The sequence below is a fragment of the Tinamus guttatus genome, unplaced genomic scaffold (assembly GCF_059628265.1).
Source record: "Tinamus guttatus ecotype Peru unplaced genomic scaffold, ASM5962826v1 Tinamus_guttatus_pri_ptg000676l, whole genome shotgun sequence".
NCBI lineage: Eukaryota > Metazoa > Chordata > Aves > Tinamiformes > Tinamidae > Tinamus > Tinamus guttatus.
Window position 1 is genome coordinate 1,396,817 of NW_028289210.1, and position 23,979 is coordinate 1,420,795.

Here is a 23,979-nt window from a genome sequence, read left to right on the forward strand (position 1 = left end):
AGCTGCTCTCCAGAAGGTCAGTCTCCAGCCTGTACTGGTGTCTGGGGTTATTCCTCCCCAGGTGCAGGACCTTGCACTTGGCCTTGTTGAATTGCATGAGGTTTTTCACCGCCCAGTTGTCCAGTCTGTTCAGGTCCCTCTGGATGGCAGCGCAGCCCTCTGGTGTATCAGCTACTCCTCCCAGTTTCATGTCATCAGCAAACTTGCTGAGGGAGCACTCTGTGCCTTCATCCAGGTCACTGATGAATAAATTGAACAGGACTGGACCAAGGACTGACCCCTGGGGGACCCGCTAGCTACAGGCCTCCAACTAGACTCTGCACCGCTGATCACCACCCTCTGAGCTCTGCCATCCAGCCAGTTCCTAACCCACCTCCCTGTGCACTCATCTATCCCACACTTCTGGAGCTTGCCCAGGAGGATGTTGTGAGGGACGGTGTCAAAAGCCTTGGTGAAGTCCAGAAAGATGACATCCACTGCTCTCCCCTCATCTATCCAGCTGATGATTCCATCATAGAAGGCTATCAGGTTAGTGAAGCATGATTTCCCCTTGGTGAATCCATGCTGGATACCCTAGGTCTTAATTTTCTATCTCCATTAATTCCCTCTGTACTCACTTGTGAGATCTGGACCCCTCTGGGTGAAAGCTGGAAAGAGTTCCCTGCCTCTGCTGATGGTAGATGGATAGACAGTTTGACTCATTGCATGAATTTTGAGTAGCTGAAGTTGGGTAGGATAATCCTACTCTGATGGTCCAACCAAGTACATTCTGCTGTGTAACAGAAATGCGTGTTGTGATCAGTTGTGTGGGATAGATCCTAAATGAGTCAAATGCAAGTCAGAAGAAAGCCTAAATTAGGCTCTGATGTATAAATAAATCCTGTTTCTTTCATAATTTGACCCCCCATGACACTTGTATTACCAAATGCTTTCAGAGGTTTTTACATAGTTGTCTTTATAAATGGGAACTAATGATTCCCTCTTTTTATATCCTTCCAAAGGAACAACACAAAGTTAAGAGAAGGAAAATTTGGGAGTAAAAGTGCTAGTACCAAGTTTTGCTTCTTCAGAAGAAAATCTGTAGTTGTGTGGGTTTTTTTTTTTTTATTCAAATGCATTTAACATTTTGATGCAACATCAGGCATGCTATTAGGGAAAAATACTCTATCATGGTTTAACACAGCCAAAGATTATCTCAGCATATAAAATACTTCTGGAGTCAGCAACATTTTCTATATCTATAGAAGCAATTAAGGGTGCTCAGTTAGACAGTTTTGGAGCTATAGGCTTAATCAACTGAAGCTTTTTTCAAGCCCCTAATAAAATCAGAAGACAAATAAATTGTAGATCTGCCTAAATAAACTCTTTATCCAGCATGAACCCATGCTTGAACCTCCACTAACTACTTTTCTCTGATTCTGAAAGACTTATAAACATAATTCTTTGAGCATCTTGCTTTTACTTACCTGCAAACATCACTGCAGCATAAGATTAACAAAGGCCAAGCAGGGATTCACAAGCCCTAGGTGCACCGGTCAGACCGTGCTGTCTCTCTTTTCCCTTGTGCTGCAACAGGTCTGTTACCTCTCTTGCAGGGAATTCTCTTACAGGGAATTCTCACATTCCCTGCATTGTCATTTCCTGGCCCCATTACTGGGTTAAGGAAAAGTGTTAGGTTAAGGAAAAGACTAAAGTTCATTATCAGATGGACAGCTCAGCAAAGTAGCACCTTCTGACAGAGCTCCTCCACTAGGCTTGAGCAAATAATTGTATTTTCTTTCCAGACCATTTTCAGCATACTAGAGCAGCTTCTTCTGGAGGATGTCCTGAGAACTTACATTTACAGAAATAACCTCAGAAATGTCTAAAACTGATGAGGAAAAAGCTGTGAAAGTGTGAAGAGAGATTAGATGAAGACACATCTGTGCTGCCCCCACTGCTGACAGGAGCATGGCAGGCCTGGGGCAGGGAGCGAGATGCCTGCGTGGGGACATTGCTGGGCAGGTCTTGGGTCAAGAGTGGGATCCCTTTGCTGTGATTCATGAACACAGACACTGCAATATTGAATTCAGAGAGACCCTTTCTTTCTAAGGGACGAAAAACATGCTGTTGTCATGTCCCCCACAAGTGTCAGGTAGTTGTATTAAAACGGGGGCAACTGGATATGCCCTCAGGAGGCTTGTCCATCAAGTCAGGCTTCCTTTAGAAGCAATCCATTGGCTAACCCTCTGTTTCACAGTGTGTTGATCTCCTCCCACCTGCTGGATGGCAGAGGGAGAGAAAAATAATCCCTGTAGAAAGCTCGTAGAGCAGCAGCATCAGAGCAGCTTCCTCTCTGCCACTTGTGTCCGTGCAGATATCTGGGTATCCAGAGATGGCAGAGCACATGATAGACATCCCATTCCCAGCCTGAGCAACGGAGGCAAACTCTGTCACTCAGGGGAGCTACTACAGTTTACCCTGTGACATCCGATAAGTGAGGACAACCTCGGCCAGCTCACGTTCAGCCCCTGACCTGGCCGAGCTCACAGTCCTTCAGCTCTGCCATCCAAAGCTAACGTAACAGCTCCACAGAGCTTTCCCTCATCCTATCTGATGCTGCTGGGTGCAGGAACCACAGACATATGTTTCCTACCTGCACCCAGCAGCCCATTGACTTTGAAAGACCAAAACATGGCAGAACTTTCTTGGCAAATTTCAGTCCCTGCCTGCAGGGTTCTATGGGCAGAGAGATCTGAAAAATAAAGCTTTGCTGATAAACTGTTTCAAGGCCATGTCTCTTTACAGTGCCTCCATTATCCATTCAAACTTGTAACTGGAATTTTGCCTCAGCAAAGCTTTTTCAGCAAGTTTTGCCAGGTTGCCTTTTACTTATGTGCAGTGATTAGAACATATGTCGTACAATAACAGTGTCTTTCCTTTAAAATAGGCAGCTAACCCATTTCAAGGGTTCCTTCTGTTTACTGATGAAGATATAAAGCCTCTTCAAGCATATGTGAGCATGCGGATTGCATAACTTCATGACAGACAGAAAGTGGCAGGGAATTCTCTATAACCACAAAACATGGAGTTAAAGCAAAAAGGCATACTTGGGTCATGACACAATCTTAGACAATCCTATTCAATGTTAACAAAGGGGAGTGGATTTGTGGGATGGAAATTAGGTCAAAGTTTCAGGGGTAGTAAGTGAAACATACTGTAAATAGCTTTCTTGAAGAAAAAGGTAGCCTGGCCTTATCACTTTACATTTTCAGATGGTTTCTGATTGGAAAATTTCCTGGAATCCCAAGACTTTCCTGGGAGATGACTGAAATATAACTATAGTAGCCTACAAAGAGACCAAATGCAAAAATACACGTGAGTGATCACTGTTAGCCATTGGCATTCACAGGCAGATCTCCATGTGTAACTTTTTATTCTAGGAAGGTACATCACTCTTGAGACTTCCATTATTAAAAAACAGCCTCAAAACACAGATGATGACACTGCTATGCCCATGATTTTAAGGCTTCAGCAGAAGGACTCTTACTGTCTCATAACAAATGGTGGAAGTTTTATCATCTGAAAGTGCACTAATTTCACAGTGAGTCATGAAACCATGCACCTGTTTGAAGTACACAGCCAGGTAGACTAAGATCTTACTTCCTTTGGAAATGTTGGATAGTCTAGAATAGATCTATTTTCAGTACCAAAAAGTGTTGGGAGGTGTTGAAAATGTTGATGCAAACACAGGACAGAGCTTATCTATGTGTAAGAGCTGCTGTCTTTAGGGCTTTACCATCTCCCCTGTGAGTAAACAATGCAAATTCTCTCCAGCCAAATGCCAAGCTGGAACAAATCATCCCACCTCACCACTTATACATAAGTTTTATGAACAGCATGAACTATGTATGTCAACTATGTAAGACACTACCATATTATCCAGAACTATAGAGGCAGTTTGCTGTGCTTACATTGGGCTACATTTGGGGGTTTTTTTTATTATTATTTTTTATGAATGCTACTTTTAGTTTGATACAGAGTGGTTCAGGTTTAATGCAATTGTTTGCTTTACACTTCAAAGTAGAAAAATTCATTTCACAGAAAGAGTCTTGAACTGCATTGAACTTGAAATAAGAAGTTCCCCTCCTTTGAACCCCAGAATAGAAGGGGGTTGGCATTCTGAACACAGTACAAAATGGTATTGTTAAACAGAGGCTACTTAGGATGGGATTTCATGTTGCTAAGAGCTAAGTCTTTGGTATGCAAGAGCGCCAAACAGCAAGGGCAAAGTGTAACTATTTAAGACTGAAGTTTGCTATTTAAAGGAAAGCATTCACACTGGCCCAAACTTTTAGCTGTAGTCAGTAAAGTGTTTCTGTATCAGTGACAAGATGATGGGCTGTCACAATTCTGCTGTGACTTCAGATCAAATGTGCTCAAGATCTAAGCCAAGAGACTATCTTCCCAAACTGTCAGCATCAAAAGCACCATCTGCAATCGATTTTGTGATAATGGAGCAAAGAGCTACTAGAAATTCAGAAGGGTTCCCAGATATTTCTGTCTCTGGGAGGAACAACCATGAGCTTGCAGGAGGAGCACAGCTGCTGCAACACTGTATTAAACATACTCCTTCATACCCAAAACCTGTTGACTCTCCTACAGAGACTGAGGGGCACAAGTCAGTCACAAACCTAGGAATCCATAACCTCTTGCAATCAGGGAGGATTTTGCCTGATCCTTTGCAGGAAGTTGTGTGGAAGATGCCCTGAATCTTCTCACCTTCAAACCTACTGCATACCTACCATCCACAGTATTTTTTAATGATAGCAGCTCACTTTAAAGGTAATTCCAGCAAACCTATATGTAGATCATGAACTGTAGGCCCAGGTTTCAGACAAAGGCCACCAAAATCTAGATACAAAATTCCACATTTCTATATGGCCCCTGTGTGCTTTGCAGAGAGGTTTCAAAGGTAGCAGCCTATGTTCAAATGCTTCCCTGGTCCTAAAAGCAAGAGCTTCTCCTTCTTACAGGATGGTGGTGGCACTGTTACTCAGGAAAATGACAATAAGGTTTGATCCAGCAGGAAAAAAAAAAAGTTTTCTTAAGTTTCCCCTGCCCCCCCCCCCAAAGTTTAATGTTTTGATTTCTATGATGTCTTCTAAGAAGCCCATTAGTCCTTGGGTCAGTGTAAGTGATAATGACATTAATGTTAATTAGTCACTTTGAGGGAAAAAAAGCAAGGCTGGAAGAGCAAACTATCTTACACAAGAACATCAGTCTTGAATTTTAACTTCTTGTAAGAGGTGCAGGGGTCACATCCAGCTTTAGCAGAAGTTAGAAACAAGTCCCAGTGCTCAGAGGACTTGCACCAAGGACAAAACTGATCCTTTGAACGAGCGCCTCAAGGGAAGCATGCAACTACTGCCCTAGGAACTCTCAGTCCCTACTCCACTGCACAGTCCCCATGCTCTTCGGGGAAAAGAGGGCAATATTGGCCTGCTCCTTACAAGGAAGCACCCGGGTGCCCTGAGTCAAGGTTATATGGTGTCTATATATGCATGCAGGGTCTCATATAGCATCCTGGCATGGCTTAGGCTGACTCCTAGCACCTCTCTATGGGAAAGCCTGTAACAAAGTTATAGCCATTTGCAGCTCTGGCCTCATGTGACTCCCCCGCAATGCGTAACCTGGGACAACATGCTCCCTGGGAGCTGCAGAGGTATAGCTTACATTTCCCTGCTCTTATTTCAGCTAAAGAAAAACCTTTATCAGCTGTAATTAGCGGCAGGCCTGTAACAGACAGATGAGCAGGCCTGTTTACGCCTGTTAGAGGGCAGTGATTGACATTCCCACTGGGGGTGAGACAGAGCTTGCCAAACCAAGCAGTCAAGCGGAGTGGCTACATATTCTGGGCTGGTGGCAGAGCACAATACAAAGCAAGAGCAACAAACACCCCACTGCATCATTCCCTTATCAGCTCAGGTCTCAGGGTTTAGCAAGGCACTTGATGCAATCCAATTAAGTGTTGTGCCCTACAGCTTCTCTGTCTACACTGTGCTGCAAGATCTTCTCTAAGATGTAACCAGATAAGTCTTTTATGACTGTGGAAATTAGAAGTTAAGGATAAGTAAAATCATGGAAAGAGGGCACAACTCCCGAGGACTCCTGTTTGTGCCGGGTTCGTGTGCTGCCCCCCAGCGGCCACCGGGGGGCGCCAGAGCCCAGCGGCGGGACGACGAAGAGCGTCGGCAGCGATTTCGTTGTTGCTGCTACTGTTCTTGACCTTAAGGAAAGAAGTAGTAGCTCTGTGTTACATATGACTTATGTGTAAGGCGCCAAATTATATATCTATAGTATACTTCTACATTATTTCAGGGTATACTTTTATATAGTGTATAATATATAAAGAATTCTGCCCTCCTTCAAAAGGAAAAAAAAAAGTTGACTTGAAGCCCTCCTGTTTAATACCTAGCAAAGCGCATTACGGGCACTCCTTGGCCCAGGGGGTTCCTAAGAGCACCACTACCATCCTCAGCTAAGCTTCCTGCCCAGCACCCTTCCTCCTCCCTCTGCATCCCCAGAGCTCCTCTTACCTGCATCACCACAGAGCAGAAACAGGCTCCTCTGCTGCTAACTATCACTGCTGAGCTCCTACAGCCATGGGAGAACTCTTGTTTCCTGGCCAACCCAGCATTTCCAGGCCAAGTTCTGGCTTCCTGCTGTGTGCAATTAACACTAATTAAGCAATTAAAACTCTACTGCAGGGTGCCCTTTGGGATAGGGTTTGTCTTGGTGTTGTTGTTCTTTTAATTAATTGTCCCTTTGGCATTGCTCTCCTGGCCTGTGTGGGTTTTTCAGTGCTGTACATGTATGGGCTTATGTTGTCTGGAAAAGGGAGCCTGGCAGGAGTTACTTGTACAGGACCATGTGGCTAGAAGAGAGTCTAAAAGCTGCTGAAACCTCTGGCCAAACAGATGGATTTTGGTCTTTTGCAAGGATTTTCACTTTAGCGACTGAGTGGAGTGAAAGACAAGTTCCAGACCAACCCCTGGCCTCCTTGGTGTTGCTTGTTCATAAGAAGTTGCATAATTGAACATATGCATATGTGTATACATATATAGGCTGAAATGTTCAAAGGGGCTATGTTTTCCTGGTCACCGTGGTAAAGACATGCTGAGACCTGTTTTCAGAGATGTACAACCATTTAATTTCCTGGCACCTTTGAAACTGAGCCAAGAACTGTTGAAGGTAGAGTTGTTCAAAATTAGGTTAGTTGGTTAGCTGTGTTTAAAAGCCATCTTTTCCTTTATCAGTTTTACCCTTCTTCTCTAGAATTTTCTGGAAATTTTATAAACTCTATTGCAGAGATGATGATGCAGCTGAGCGAAGTTTCCCCTCCGCCTGGAGGCTGTGCTGTTTGGTAAGTGTTGCTGCATGCCAGGGCATGGGTGAGTACCGGGAAGAAAGTCATCAGACTGCTCTGGGATGTGTGTGTTGAGTCGTCCTAACAGAGAGGAGGGCAGGGCGAGATGGGTCTGGGTGAAGTCTCAGGCAAATAGATACTGTGATGGAAATGCTCTGAATTTGTTCCTTGCACGTTAATATTTTCACTGTGTGACCATGATGACACTTATAAGTGTGACTTACTGCTTTTAGCGGCCATTAAGCCTGTGGAAACCGTACACTAAAGCTTTCCTCTTCGGCTTGGGGTGCAACACTCAGCCCTATGACTGACTGTGGACATGGCTGTTGCCAGAGGAGTGGAATCCTCCCCCTGCCCCAACCACAGTCACTATCACATCCCTTTGTCTTAAAAAACAAAAACAAACCAAAAAAAAAAAAAAGGTGGTTTTCTGCTTTTTATGGGTCACCATGGAAACTGCCAGGGAGGCCCAGGAACCGCTGCTCTCTCCATGTTTTGGAGGTGTCTTGCAGGGAAAGCGGGAGCGCTCTCCTAGACTGCTCACCTGCAGGTGACCCCTCCGGGGAGGCGCAGGCGGGTGAATCTTGAGGGGGCTTTTAACATATCCACCCCCATGCCGGAGTGAGGTAATGCCTCCCTTCACGCAACGCCTTGACAAGCCTGAGAGATCCCAGAACAAAGATCCTGAACAGCTGGGAGCTGTGTGCCAGGCTCTGGTGTGAAACCAGGAAAGGAGCCAGACACCTCCCCAGCTCACCTAGCACTCCTGCCGAGCACACGCCACTCTGCTGGCTCTAGTGGAGGAGACTGCGAGTAGGAGTCCTGTGGTGGGGGGTCACGTTCCTCTGCACACCCCATCCTGACATCTGTGTGACTTCAGTGCGAGCCTGGGAAGGCAGCCAAAGCCCTCCCACAGGCTAGCTACATCTCTAGCTTGCTAGAGTCTTCTGTCCCCTGCCAGGCACTTGAGTGTGGACAGACAGGCCTCTCTAGGCGAGGGTGGTCCTCTGGAGCAGTGTTTCCGGCAGCCTCGCCGCCTCTGAGCAGTGCGGCCCTGGGTGCCTCTGTTGAAGTTCTCAGATCAGAGACTGTGCAGAGTGCTAGCCAGGCCATACTGTCCTTTTCACTGAAAGGACTGGTTTAACAGCCTCAGCTCTGCTGTAGGGCTAGGGCAGGATTCTCCTTTTCTTGGCCTATCCAAATCTCTCCCATCCAGCAACAACTCCCTTCACAGCTCTAGTGGGGTTCAGAGATGAGTTCACTCCCTGTGATCCCTTCTTCTCTGGGTCTCTCTGCTGAGAAGCTGTTTGAAGGGATGAGTTGAGGGATGAGTTGAGGCAGAACAACCATGCTCCTCATCTTTGGAGCAGCAACAGCTCATTTTGCAAGTCCTGTTGAGCCATTTATGTATGCACAGTTGCAGCACCTGGACTTGATACATTTTTCCAGCGAGATACATCACTCACGGCATCACTTGCACAGCATTTACCTCTGGACTCAGAAGAAGAGTCAAGGAGCCCTGTGCTATGTGAGAACCTTATGTGCTGCCTATCGGCCAATACCAGACACAGAAACAAATATGTTTGCAAGGACTGTTTTCCTCCTCTTCAGCCTGTAGACTCCCACATGCTGCCCTCCTTCCTTCACCCCTCAGCAACAGGAGTTTGACATGTGCACACAAGCGTGCCAATAACAACCCTACATTTACTTCATAAGTTTCAGTCATCTAATCTATAGTCTAAATAAGCCTATGAGAAAGATATAAGTACTGGAAATCACGTATTGTGAGAGATATTTGAAATGTGCATTTCATACACAGGAAAGTTACATTTTTGTCACAAAATACTTAAATGGCTTCTTAATCTAGGAGAAAATAAAACTCATGAGATCTGATACTTGGAGGCCAAAACTTGAGAATTTCAGAGATGAAGCAAGGAATGAACTATCAGAATTGAGAATAACACCAGAGATATGGATTATCCTCTAGGCTGATTCCCTCAGGACAATGGGATTTCTCCGTTGTTTTACTGTCTACCAGTCAAGAAATGTATGTTCTTACTAAAATGGAAGTTTTTGCTTGAATAGTGCACAAAACTACATGCTGTGTGTGAAGTGTGACTACGTGCCCGTAACACAATCACAGGGAGTTGCCATGGCCAGCTGCTGTTGATAAAGCACTGGAGGGTAATGGCTTCCTGACCCTCCTACCGGGTCCTCCCACCAGCACCAGGTTTATGCAACAAAGTGATCCACAGCTGCCAACCTCTATTTTCTGCTGCTTGAGCTTGTTGCTGATTAGGAGAGAAGAATAGGACTTTGCAGGTCTGGTTGCTTCTATGTGTGAAGCAGACTAAGAGAAGCACAAGGGTTATATTCAACTTCTTTAAGCCTTTAACAGAGGTGGAATTCAGACAACTATGACTTGGAGCCTAAGTTCCCTATGGAGAGAGACATGTTCCTTAAAGCGGTGTTTCAAGGCACTGTTTTGTTTCTGTGCAAGCTTTTTCCCACATAGGACTGTGCCTCCAGCAGGGCTCTGACACATGGACTTGGTGTTGCGTGTGTCTGCCCCTTTGGTAAGTTTTCAGAAGTAATGTCTGGACAGTCATCTGTGACAACTTAGCTTACTAGAGACAATTCCTTCTGCTTTCATCTCTGACATCTTGTTCTCTTGTGGTTTTTTTTTTTTTTTTTTTTTGGTACTTCTATTTAGTTACCTTGGATATGGTGCTCTGAGCAAAGCGCACTGTACTTCTGTAGTCATAACAATAGTCTAATGATGCCAAGTGAGGTCTCTTCAATCTGCCAGTGAGTTTGTTTTACGTTCTTTGTTATCTGTAGTAAATTTTCTTTCTTTTTTTCCTAAATGATTTGTCTGAGAATTGTAAAGTCCTGACATACAGTGCTTGAGCATATTAAAGATAACAGCCAAGGGAAGACACTTGGGAATTGTGAGACAGTGGCTGCTCTTGCAATCTCCTCCCTCTAAAGGCAAAAATATTTTCTATTTGCATTATTTAATAGATGCAATGTTTTTAATTAATAATTTCTAAATAATAATGTTTAAGAGGAGTGAAAGCAGTCATAGGAAGGCACAGTTTTGTAGAATATCTGCATCAGAGGAATGTCAGCATGAAGTTTTGTAGATGTTGATATGGTTCTGGGACTCCAGGGGTTAAAGCAAGGTGTGTGTAGGCAGTTCCTGGGGAGGTTCAGTGGCTAAGGAATGTCCTGGCAGTCAAGCTTCATTGCCTGGGAAAAACACAAGGCCAGACTGACATTTCGGTTAGTGGTACAACAGTGTTGACTTTGCTGCTGCAAATGAGAGAACTTGACCAGTGAATTTAAAGGAATTATAAAAATACCTCATAAAACTCACATTAAGGAATACTGTGGTTCTGTGCTGTGTCCAAAAGGAGTTAGGAGCAGATGGGGAGCATGAAGAAAATAGTTCCTTTTCTCATTTTGCCTGTGGTCAGGTTTTGCTAGTGCCTCGGGTTGGGAGGAGACTTCGTAAAGTGTGAAGCTCCCTTTTGCCTCACTGAAATTCCTATGAGAGCCCCAAACCATACTGGTGCTTCTTATTTATTACAATTCCTTGGTCATTTGGAGCAACTATTAATACAGGCACAACATACAGATTGCAGGCAATCGGAGTCCCTTCTATGAGGAACTATTGGAGAAATCTCCTTGGGTGACAGTGTCACCACAGCCAGCTCCATGTCTGCCCTGTCCATTGCTGTCTGGTCCTACTCAGCCAGCCAAGTGGGCGAGAGATCCTTGCCAATACTTGTTTCTTTTCAGTTCGTTGTCTCTCCTTGGCTCCCTGGCCATCTCCGTGCAGTGCTATCCTGCTCTCTGCCTGAACCAGCTCAGTAATGCATGCTTTGTCTGTTAGCTAGAAAAGAACAGGCAGCTTCATTCAACCAAAATCTCATGAAACTAGAAACGGATGAGAAATCTAAGCCTAAATATCCTCTGGGGAACTGCAAGGTCCACAGAATTTTTGGAAATCTGACAATTTATTTGGATAATGAGGTATAGATTTAAGAGCCTGCCTTTAGTCACTCCAATGTCAGTCTTGAGCTCATGTTTTTAGTTATATTTCCATATTTCCCTTTATCACACCAGTCTTTTTAATCGTACATAGCAAGTGATTTGCAACCCATTGTTTCTGCGCCGAGACGCCAATGAAAGTGCACTATCTATGTGAGGAGAGTGCTTACAGCAAAAGCTTACCAAACAGCAGAACTTGGACCTGGTGATATCTGTGAGCCAGATAATCGCATTTTAGACCTTGTTTCACTGTGGCTAGTAAAAATTGTTGCTTATTGTACTAAGAGATAATTTTAGTCTGTTCTTCTGTTGGGTTATTCCCCAGATTGTTGCAAACCTTATTTCAGGTTGCCTTGTACAGTGCGTAGTCACAACAAAAGTGAAACTACTTTCAGAGTATCCGTAGATGGCTCGTGATCACTCACAGCGTCTTCTTGATGCAACCCTTACCCAACAAGCTGTATCCACTTTCTAGGGGAGAGAAAGACCATATTTCAACCTGTGGCTGCAAAGCAGGCCATGCTAAAGCCCCATGCGGCTCAGCTGGAGTGATACTTATCAGCATGACTGAGGTTATCCCTATGGAGTAGAATATTATGTTTTTGAAGTTTCAAAGTTTCAGTTTTGAAGTTTTTGAAGCGTCACTGATGGAAGCAATGCTATGCCTGGTGATGGACTAAGTAGCCACAGGATGCGAAATGGGAATCAGAATTAATCCCCTTTTGCTTTGCAGCATGTAGGTCTGAGGCACAAAGTCCCGGGGTGTTTGTTTCTCGAGCCTTGGTTTGGCCCAGGTCTGTTTCACTTGCATGTTGTGCTCAATATTAATAAATAAAAGCGTGGGCTCCATCAGCTGGGGACAGTGGCAGTGGATTGCCTCAGCAGAGGGCAGCAGCAGGCAGCGCACGCACCTCCCTGAGAAACACCGCCAATATATGTGAATGTAAGGGAATGCTGCATGTGAAGTAGCTCTAGCAGTATATATGCAGTAGTAGATAGTGGTGGCCTTATCCACGGATTTATTCATGGTTGGACTTGATGATCTTGTAGGTCTTTTCCAACCATAATGATTCTATGACTTAATGTGTATTTATTTAGTGAATACTTAGGGTGCTGACACACCCCAAGCCCACGCGGTTGGGCCATTCGGGGATGCAGCCCCAGGCCGCGGTGAAGCAGAGCGTCCCCAGGCTCGCTGCTCCCAACGCCTCGGGCCCGGGACAGCACATGGCTGCCGGGGCGCGGCGGGGGCGCAACATGGCGGCCCCGCTGCCACGAGGGGGCAAGAAGGGCGGCCGGGCCCCTGCGTTAGCCCCGCGACCGTGTCGCTCTCCCCTCCGCAAGCTGCGGCAAGGGCAGAGCGGGCGGCAGAAGCGGCGGCTCCTCGGGCCGCCCCGGCGGCGGCAGCAGCAGCATCGGGGCCGGGCTCCACCTGCCCGGCCGCCGCGCCCAGAGGGGTTAAAAGCCCGGGGCGGGTGATGTCAGTTCCTGCGCCCGGCGGGGCGGGCAGCGCGGAGCCGCGGTGTGTGAGGCGGGCGGAGGGGAAGGTGCCTCCATGGGAGAGGAGCCGCGCGCCGCACCTGCCTGGCCGCGCACCGGCGCCGCCCCGCGCCTCCGGCACGAGGTGAGGAGCGGGGCCTCTCGGCTGTTCCCTCTGCCCCCCGTTAATTATGTTATTTAATTTAAAACTTTTTTTTTTTCTTCCCCCTCGGGGGGAGGAGGGGGCTGCTGTGCGCCGGTGTCACCTAGTTAGCTGGGTTTGCTGTTAGCCCCCTGGGGAGGCAGCTGGGGGCTTCCCTTTCCCTGTCCCTCTCCAGTCTTGTCGCTGTCCCCTGCCTGTTTGGCTCCATCTCTCCCGCTCCCGCATCTCCACCGCCGGCAGTCAGAAGCAGCTCCAGTGGCCGCAGGAGTTGGAAGCCAGGGATGAGGCTGCTGGTGGAGCAGGAAATGCGGTGGCAGAGGGTGGTCAGCGATAAGGGTTTCCACGCGGGAAGGAGTTTGGAGCGAGGCTGGAGCAGTGGCCCAGCAGGGAATTACTCCCTTGGCGTGTCACGGCTGTCACCCATCCGCTAATGCCACCCTGACCAAGACGGAGTGGAAGGAGCGGGATGAGCGCCCGTGTCAGGCAGGTCAGGTGCGCTCTCCTGGCGGGTGCCGCGAGTGGAGACGGTTATGCAGGAGTAGGGAAACACTGTTCCACTTGACTGCGGGTTTTTTGCACAGCTTGGACACAGCTGCAAGCGCTCTGCATGCTTGCCTATACCTGGAAGCCCTCATGTGGTTTAATTTCTTTCTCAGAAGACTTTTTGGGTGAAATGCATAGGGTTTCTATAATGTTCTGAGTTCTGCGCTGGATTCATTGGCATCAGCTGATCCTGGTGTAAAGACAAAACTAACTGTGGTGTTCTCGTATAGGCTTTGGCTTTCTCAGAATTGCAGTCGGATACAGGTGCTCCAAGTAAATATATCCGTATTTCTTTCATATGTGATACTTGTTGTCAGAGTTGTCTCCAATGTTAATCAAATTTTATGCGTGTAGTCAAATCTAGTCGTATGCCTGTGTTTGGCAGCTGGTTCAGTCATTTTCCTCCCCTGGTTCTTAGTGCCCAGAAGCTGCCCCTGTCTTCACTGGAAGCTGCTTGATACTTAAGGCTCTGCAAATCAAACTGCTTGCTAAGAGATTTCTGTATGTTGAAGAATCAACTTTGGAAAAATCTATCTTTTCCTATGGCTTCTTCCTATTTTCCAAGTTTCTAATGCAAAAATGTTGTCCTGATGGTATCTGTTTCCTAACTTCCTTATATGTCAGTAGGGAGAAAAGGGGAAAAAAAGAGAGAATTTGTATTTTTGTATAGTATAACAGTTTTATCTAATGGAAAAAAGCACTATATCTGAGGAAAACAAAAATCAAAGAACTTGGTAGATTATGATGGTTAAGAATTAAGAATGAAATGACATATGAAATGCAAAGTCCAGTAACAAGTCAATCTGACAAATTCAAGTTGATATTGTAATTTATAAAGCCCATGGCTAAGTGAACAGGGAGTGAGAAAGAGGGAATGATGCATTTAACAAGAGAAGAAAAATTGGAATAACTGAAAGAAAGCTGTTATTTAAGATGTGAAGTTAAATGTGAAATAGGAGAAGCTTTCAGAGTGATGAATAAGCTCTCTGATAAGCTTTTGCTAGATAAAGGAAAAGCTGTAAATCTAACCTCTATCCTCCAGACACCATTTGCTCTGATGACATGCAGGAAAGTTATTAGTTTAACTAGAGGAGAAGGGATTACTGAACAAATTATAAAGTGGGCAAAGAAATAACAGAAGAGAACATAGCATTTTGCTGAAGTGGGACTGTTTGACATTCTATAAATCCCTCTCCTGTAGTTGGGATTTAATGGTTTTGTTAATGACTCGGGCACAAAAGATAGGAGTTTGTTGATCGCAGAAGTGGGAGATCTCATCAAAATGAGGGAAGGTAGATATTTAGTGGAAGAGTTGGGCGTCCCCCAAATGGGGTAAACTCTAACATCACGCAGTAGAATATAATGCTGCTTAGCAGTAGTAACAAAATATGCACAAAATGTGGCAATGTTTAGAAACAGCAGAGGAGAAGAGCCAGATATACTAAATCATAGAATAAGCAAGAGCCCGTTAAAATTTGCAGAGAACTACAGAGAACCTTGTTAAACCCTTGTGGATGTCTGGCACAGGGCCATGCTGGGTTAAGCTGTTCTTGCCTCATTGAAATGTCCCCCTGCACTGCAGTGTCTGTCGTCTTTAGGTGGGGAGCCAGCACAGAAGCTAGCAGTCACCAGTGATGTTTACGGAGGGGAGTAAGAGGGAGAAAACCCAACTCTTGCACTGGAATTGCAGCAGGTGCAGAGGGAGAATGCCAGGCTTTTCTCATGAAGAAGTTATGCGCCCCATTTCTTTAGGCTTGCAGAATAAATAAAATCTGTAAGCAAAGCTTTTGCTTTTTGTAAGTCTGTCAAGGGGTGCATATGAGAGAGAGGGGGGAAAAAAAAACTAAGCTGAAGGAGTGTACTGAAAAAAAACTAAGCTGAAGGTTTCACAAGAGTGAACAGCTATAAGGTGGTTGTGGGTGTATTTATGCTGGTAATTAGCAGAGGGCTCATTAGAAGGGTGAGGTTCTAGAACAGCAGGAATAGTGGGAGCACAAATGCCTGCACAGTTCAAAGGAAGGGCTGTCTTCATCAGGGAAGGGATTATATGATGCAATTCTCTACAGTGAAAGGGAACTTGGATTTAATGATCCAGGACATTTCTTCCAGCCTTAACTGCTTCCTCAGAACTGTGTATTCTGCAAGCAGGCAGAATAAACTTCAACTCCAAGTCATGGACTCTGAAAAAATTGTTATTGTTCTGGCATAAGCTGTGTGGAAAGTCAGATTCTCTGATCTTAGGTGCTCTTTGGACTAAATAATAAGGACTAAAATGTCTTTATGACTATTTAAAGAACAAAATTTCGTTGGAGGGCTGAAGTAGCTTTCAGAGCAGTTAGCTGTAACCATGGTGGTGTGGGATCCTTTCACGGCTGGTATGCTTGGCTCTCATTTCTCTTACAACCCCATGTCAGAAGGTGGGTTTATTTTAGAAATCATTGGAAACACAGGCAAGTCATTACGTGGAAAACATTGTATTACTGAGCAAAGCAACCCCTACGTAAAATATCTCACAACTAATGATTGTAGCTGAAGTATATGAAACACATGCTGATTAACTCTGAGCAGGGGGAATAAAGCAGCCTGGTGCCTGCGGGCTATGCTGTTCAGTCTACATTCTTGTTCAATCCCCATCACATCCTTTCCCCTTCTCCTGCTTCCCTGCAGACGTCATGGTCTCATTGCAGCCATCCATTCCAGCACCTTCACATCTCCCAGTTTCACTTCTATTTTCCTGCTACCAAAAGATGGAATTTTCTTTTCCTTTGGGATTTTTCCCTTGAAACTCTGTGGGAGGTGAGAATCATAACTTTTTCATCCATCTCTGTATGTATGTGGGTTCCAGGTAACCTTAGGTAACCCTAAGTGATTTTTTTTTTATATATATATATGACAGCTCTTCTTGGTAGCCAGTGTGTGAAATAGCAAACAGCCTTCTGTTCTGCGGATTTTTTGCATGAGTTTTTTTTTGTGTGTGTGTGCATGTGCAATAGCTTTTCAAGCAGCTTTTTTTTGTGAAGCAGCCTGCCCTTCCATTCTTTACCAAGAATCTTCCCAGTCACCAAATGTAAAATAAGGTCTTAGAGTGCTTTTTGCTTTCTAGCTAGGTCTTTTTATTGGATAAGAAGGTCTCTTAGTGTTATTTTAGAGTCTAACTGGAAGCAGGTAATACTTCAGATTTCTGTTGTCAGTTCAGAGTTTGCTTTCTGCAAATTCCATGCTATGTACTTAGCATTCATAGTTTTCAGATTCTTTCCTCCTGGCAAAGTTCTTACAGAAATGCCCTTAGTGGGAAGGAACACAAAAGGACTGCAAACATGGGGAGGGGGGCTGGAAATCAGGATTTTTCATTGTAGAAATGTTTGCCCCAGCTGTACATAGTAGATTCCTTCCATTTCTGATTTCTGAGATCCAGCATTAAATGTGTTCTGGGGTGTGAAACAGGAACACTGTAGTGTGCCAAAAAAAAAAAAAATCCTAAGGACACTATAGTGTTCTTAGTTGGACGTGGCCTGTCTGAATATCTTTGTCCAGTTCTCACAGTGGGGGGGAAAGAGGGGGAGGAAGGGGGGAGAAAAAAAAAAAAAACCTTTCTCTTCTGTTAGCTGCAGCACCTGAATATCTCCAAAGCGAAGCAAATGAAGCTAGTGAGGCTGCTGTCATACAGGACACTTGGTCCGTGATGCCTACCGCCTGCTTTGGTTGGCTCCTGGCCTCTTGATGAAACATTCTTGCTACCCAAGAGAGAGTTAATATTAGTCAAGAGACAAGTCTGTTCTTTCTTGCTTGCTTTCCCCTACCTCCTCCAAGTTGTTTTCACCTAGCAGCAGGTTTTATGGTTTGATGTATGTCAGCAGGCTGCCAGACAACCCTGCTGGGAAGGATTAGCTGGTCAGAACAACCAGACTAGGGAATATTTCCTCACCAGGAAGTGTGTGTTGCATGGGTGTTGCTCCAAACCTGAATGATGGGATCAAAAAGTCTGTGCTTGGATGAGGAAAAAGTACAGCGTGTTAAGGTTCGGGTCATATTGCTTCATTTCTTTTGATTTCTGTTTATCCTTGTCTATAGGCAGAGCTTATCCCAGACAGCCTCAGATATGTAGAAATGATGGAGAACATCTGTGTGCAGAATCCAGGCACTGTTTGGCTAGGAATTCACAGATCCTCCTACCACAGAGAGCTTCCGAGGGCTGTATCTCACCAGTACACAGCCCCTCATGCACCTCCTGCAGTGCTGGGTCTCACCCTTAGGAGCATTATGAGCACTGCCCCGTGCGCCCTCCCAATTAGGATGTTAAAAGTCATTTGGAAACATATGGTCAATAGGAGGAGGGCTGGCTGATGGAGAAGGGAATTTTTGACTACAACCAAGAATCAGATCCTACATGTTATGGACTGACTGTGGCAAGTAGTTAGTGATTGGGAAAGCTATTATTTCATACATCCATTTTTAAAAACCTGTAGGAGACAAGGCTTTGGTATCTCTAGTTAATAATGACTGGAAAGCCTGAACCACGTTCAGGAGGTTTTAGGGTGTTTTTTTTTTTTTTTTTTTCTTTGACAATTTGCAGCCATATTAGCACAAAGGAAGCAGGAGTAAAAATATTTCTATTCAATCGATGGAGACTGAGAAGGGCTGTAAAGATGGCAGAAAGTTTGTTTGTGGAATATAATGTGTGATGCATTAGTAAATTATTTACTCAGACTCTAAAGGTAAAAGTTTATTTGAATATTTATCTGTTATCCATTAACTGCTCACTTTCATATGTTTAAATGCTTGAGTATGCTCATCCGTAACATCCTTGGCTTTTAATACGGTGCCAATGTTAACCTGCTGTTATTGCCATGCAAAACGTTTCTGGATCGCCCATTGGGAACCAGTTCCACTGAGATTTCTCCCCTAAGTGTAGCATGGCTGTTGGGGGACACACTGTAGCTGCATGGCAGCAGTACTGCCCCTTCTAGATGAGCATCCTCTTCCAAATGCAGCTGTTTCAGTGAAAGATGTAGCTGTGCCCCAGGGGGTCATAACCTGGAGCCAGCCGCTCCTTTGGTGTGCTGGCCAAGGACTCTGTAATTCACTTCATTTAATCACCCATTCCCTGTCCATTAGCAAGGTCAGCTTGTGGGCCTCACTTGGCACCAGTACCAGTCTGCAAGTCGTCATATGATCCTTTTTTTCTAGGATAGCAGTGAGAATAGTCACCTCTGCCAGAGGGAAATGTAAGTTACTTGGGATAGTACCTTTCTTTTGGTTCATCCACCATCCAGTTGCAAAAGAAAAGGTGTTCCCAGTTCCATGGACTGGACTGGGGGAGGCTACGGGCACAAAGGATGAAAAGTTTGCCAAACCTTTAATGCTTAATTTTCCCCTCTTTTCCTCCTAGGATTTTTAGAGTATCTCAGAAGACATCTCAGGTGGATGAATTAACTTCGCAATGGCTGAACTCACAGTGGAGGATGGTGGCTGTATGGACTGGCAAAAACGGTGCCTTGCATTGGAGTCCCAGCTCTTCAAATTCCGCCTGCAGGCAGGCAAGATCCGAGAGATCTTAGCTGAGAAGGTGAGGCAGTGCTTGCTCCTGAACTACAGGATGAAAGCAAGAGCCCTAAACATTAATCCATTCAGTAAAACTGCTGGCTGTGGTAGGAATCTCTTTCTCGTTCACAGGGTGTCATTTCACTCTGTTCAGCACTTGAGATATAGGGTTGTGTCTGCCAGAATGGTGTAAACTGGCCTTAGTAAAAATAAGTATTTGTTTTTTTACTGGAAAATTACCAGTTATTTTGACTGCACTGGAAAACAAAGATTTATTGGATGCTTGAAGTGACTGAGGCAAATATAGAGCAAGGATGGGTGCTCTAAATAGGAATAATGAGGTCTGGATTGGGCTGGCAATAGAAAAGCTTGCAGGGATGCAAATTACTCTGTAATGTTGAAAGAGCAGATGGGATACAAATAATACTGTAACTTTAAAGTAGTAATGCCTACCCAGTCAAAGCATTCTGGGGATACTGGAGAGAGGACCGAGCTGCTCTAGGAAATCTGAACATCTGTCTGTCCAGATGAGGACTAGAGCATGAGATGAATTCTTTTGATGTCCTAGGGGAGAGGGATGAAAAAACTTGAGATTTTGTTGTAGTCTTTGTAGTGTTTGTATGGTGTTTGGTTTCCCATATGGGGTAGGTTTTTGTTTTTACTGTGTTTCTTAAAACGGGTTACTCTTCAGTTTGAATTAGTGCACATTTTCGCTAAGTTCTTATCTGCATTTAATCCAAGTTTGTCATTTACTTTGAAGTTACTTGTTTGTTCTGAAACGTGGCTTCTGATATTCCAATACTGTTTAAGATTATTTAGCTGTTCAGTTACTATTGGAAAGTGAGGACAGCTTCTTTCAGTCACAGCTTGCTAATGAAGCTGAAATCTCTGCAATACACTGCAGTTGACTCCAAATGTTTTTAAGTTGTGTCTGATGAAAGATAAGTTCTATTTCACTTTTGTTCAGTTTCATATTGTGAAACATTTACAAATATATTCTTGAAGGTTGGTTTTGGATTTTTTTTTTGACACTTTCAGAGAGTGGAGCAATTTTCATCCTTGCTTTCAGTGTAATTATATTTCAGCTAACACTATATATGGAAAATCCTCCTCATATTAGTCAAACAAATGGCGCAATTCCGAGCACACCCTTGTGTATCCGCAGTAGCTTCTGAGAGGGAATTCAGTCAGCCTGGAAAATGTTAAGAATGGTTGTAAAGTCCTATTAGATAAAGGAACTGGAATCGCTTATAGACATAGCCTGCATCTTGTAAGGGTAACTGAGATAAGCAATATTCTGCACTTGCTGCATTATAGCATCTGTGATCATATGTTTTATTAACTCCTACTGTGAAAAACTTTCTCACTACCTCATTACCCCCACAAAACCAAAACCCACCTATTCTCTGGAGAGGCTGTTCTCCAAAGAGAGACCCCTGTTAGATTCTCCCTGTAAGGAATCTCGTGGGCCATGTCAGAGAACAAAATTGTCATCTGCTTCAGGGGACCCGACCTCAGTTAATCCCGCCCGGCAGTCAAAGCGAAGTTCCGTTCTTTGAGATTAGAGAGCAGCGTGGTTCAGTGACCAGGTTACTCTGTAACTACTAGCATAGCTCTGTGATGTGCTTAGCTGAAGGGTCAAAGAGCTAATAAGTTTGTGACTCTGTCCTTAATCGAAGGAAGAGGAGAGGGCTCAGGTAACATGGGGCAGCTCCAGCAGGCTCTCAGGGCACTGATGCGAGGCTCCAGCATGTGCTGCTGACACTGAAAACTGCTGCTGGGGAAGTCTCCTGTGCCTCAAGTTCCTGAGGCCCCTGCTGCAACCTGCTCGGGGAGCCTCCTTCCCACCCCGAGCTACAGGGCTTTCCAGCAGCCCCAACAACCAGGGCTCCTGGCCATGCTGTAGTCTCCAGCCCATCAAATAGTTAGGCAGTGACAAACAGGCAAAGAAAGTGGAGGGGGAGGAAGGTACATGCTCTACATGCCAACTTCAGTGGTTTTTATCATATATTCTATAGCATTTGTGGTTTATTCTTTTTTCTTATGGACCCATCTGTGGGAATTAAGAGGTACAGACTGCTTTTGAAGTAGTGTTGCACCCTTTAAAGAGTTTTGAGGGGAAAATCTTGGAAAAATATGAACTGGACACAGTCTGAAGCTGTGTCGTCAACCTGTGGTGAATGCTGCCCTGAGACCTTCTAGATATACGTCACAGCAACAGAAATTTTTTAAAAAAAGAATGGAAACTGCCTTTGCCAGAGAAAGCAAAGAACCACTAACCAGTGGTGTGATTGTTTGCTGGTATAGCTAGGGACCTATACCCATCTAGCAGTCTAGAATTTACTGCCTGAAAGGCTTGGAAACCTGATCTTCACTCTAAATCACTTTTTTTTTCTTTAATAGTTTTAGAGATATTTTATTATTTATAATTCAAAAAAAATTGCTTGTGGCTGATATTGGCAGTACTATGCACGCTAACACTTCAAATACTTGAGATTTTTGAAATCCGCTTAGATTCAATAATCTAGAGCTCTTTTCAGAACATGAGGAATTTAAAACCCAGCAGTTTAAGTACCAGTGCCCTAGTTCACACTGGGAAAGTGTGAACTTTCGCTTTGATAGCCTGGATCACAAATATTCTCTTGTATCAGACAAGGTGTCCAGAGCCAGGCTCTGTCAGCCTGAACAGGCACGAGACAGGCATGAACAGGTTTTTCACTCTATTTTATTTTGCATGTTCTTCGTGAATAGAACTGGGGAGGCCTGGGTGAATGGTTCATAGGAGAATTTTTGTAGGGACATCTGGGTAGCTTTAACTTCACTATGTCTTGCTTCAATAAGTAATGAACATTTGGGGTGGGGGGGTAAATGTTTTTGTCTCATGCAATATTGTCTGCACAACTGGGCCTGTTACTCTCTGCATACAGGGTGCATGGGCTAATGCTTGGGAAAGAAGCTTCTTGAATTTGGCTTTGCCGTTAATTTGTTTTGTGACCCAGGTTAAGTTCCTTAGTAACATTTGTCAAGTTATAAAGCATTTTGAACGAAAGGACCCACATAAATGCCAAGCATTATTATTAATTCATTGAGGGATTTGAGAGAGCCTTAGAAACACAGGCGTATTAAATCCAAATATGCCCCAGCAAGGCAGCTGACACCAGCGTTGGTGAGGTCATCATTTTGTGTATAGGAGAAACACAGCCGTTATTTAACAGTTCATAGTAGGACAACCCAACAGTGTAGTACAGGAAGTAAAGAAAGTAAGAGTTCATCTGGGGCTACGGGGGAATTAGAGTGGCAGAGAGTGATTGATTTGCCTGGAATTTAGCCAGGTCACCCTGCGTGCATAAGAAGCTTCCATAACTCTTTAGTGAGCAGGAATGGTCATGACATACATCTTCTGTCCTGATCAGAGAACAGTGCTGTCCTCTTAAAATAGCCTGAGTCTTTCAGGGAGTTTTCCCACCTTGTGGAGAATCAAATTATCAGCATGAGTTCCTAGCGTTGGGGGAAAAGCCCAGAAGTTTATCTAAAATCCATGCTGTGATTGTAGCCTCTGTTGTATCAGAAAACTAGCAGATACTGTTGACTCCAGAACTGTCAGAAAGAGCCTGTTTTTTATTTGTTTTTTGTTTGTTTGTTTGTTTGTTTTTCCCCCCCAACATGTATTATGTCTCCAGCTAGTATCTATCTTTTACCAACAGACCTGACTGCTACCTGTTTGTGGTGAGGACTATCCAGTTGTTTCCCGCTATCCAGTGGGAAATGCATGGCTAGATCTCTGTTCCTAAAGGACACAGACTCATGTCACAACCTAGATTACTGCTGTCAGTATCAGATGGCCTCGGGCTTGGTCCCTGCCATAGATGATCAGACTGGGTCTTTTGTCAGATTAGCCAGGGCTTTGGCAGTCTGTGTGATCCTCTACAATGTCTCTTGTTTCCCTGCCAAAGAAATGTCCTTGATGGTTTGGAATTTAAGCTCTATGGAGTGTGGTGTCCTTGACCTATCTCCTGGAGGGGAAAAAAAACAATCCGAGACAGGTATTGCAGTGAATATGGTACTTGCTGATCTTCATGGCCCATATTTGTTATGGTGTGGTAAATATTTTGGTTATATGATTGTTAATTTGTCTTCACGTGCGCCCTTTTGATCTGCTTGTCTAAAGACATCAGCCTGTTCATATGATCGCAGTGTGTGCTTATGGAAAGTGTCTTTGCCAGCCAAAGTATGGGAAATGGAAACACAGGAACCCACATTCAGGGTGATCAACCTAAGGTGAAGAAGCCCCATTTTCAGAACTATTGGCTTGGTCCTCACAGTGCCCAACTTGAATACTTAGCTCCAGTGATATATCTGGAAGCATAAAGTGCATTAGAGAAAAAGTACTCCATGCAAAGAACAAATTTTAAGGGGAACTGAGTTCAATTCTTTTAGTCTTCTGAGACTGCTTCTGTGTAATTCCTGCATCAGTAGAATACTAGAAAGTTCTGGAAACTCTGTGAAGCATCCCTTGAATTGTGCAGATCAGTCACTGAAATTGTGCCATGGAATTATCAGTGTTGGGCTAAAATCTGAGACTCATCAAAGCAGGGCAGATGCTGGAAGACTTTGCAAGTAGCCATCAAAAATGCTCTAGCGGTAAGCTGTTAGAGGAGGGGAGATGAAATCTGCTCTTTTTTGATTATTTTTAGCATGATTCAATCACAAAATACATGTTTCAATAAAACAGGTGTGAAAGTAGAGAATGCAAACCAATTGCACCCAGATAGAGGGTCTGTTTTATCTC

At 44.5% G+C, this 23,979-nt stretch overlaps 1 protein-coding gene across 1 annotated transcript in view; it reads left to right on the top strand.

Annotated features, from left to right (window-relative positions):
- Positions 1-19,061: 19,061 nt before the first annotated feature.
- PLEKHH1 (pleckstrin homology, MyTH4 and FERM domain containing H1) overlaps positions 19,062-23,979 on the top strand; it is a 41,122-nt gene continuing 36,204 nt past the window's right edge. The window contains exon 1 of the mRNA XM_010212194.2: positions 19,062-19,215. Coding sequence (XP_010210496.2) covers positions 19,090-19,215 — 126 coding nt within the window. The 5' untranslated portion in view covers positions 19,062-19,089. The remainder of the gene's footprint in view (positions 19,216-23,979) is intronic.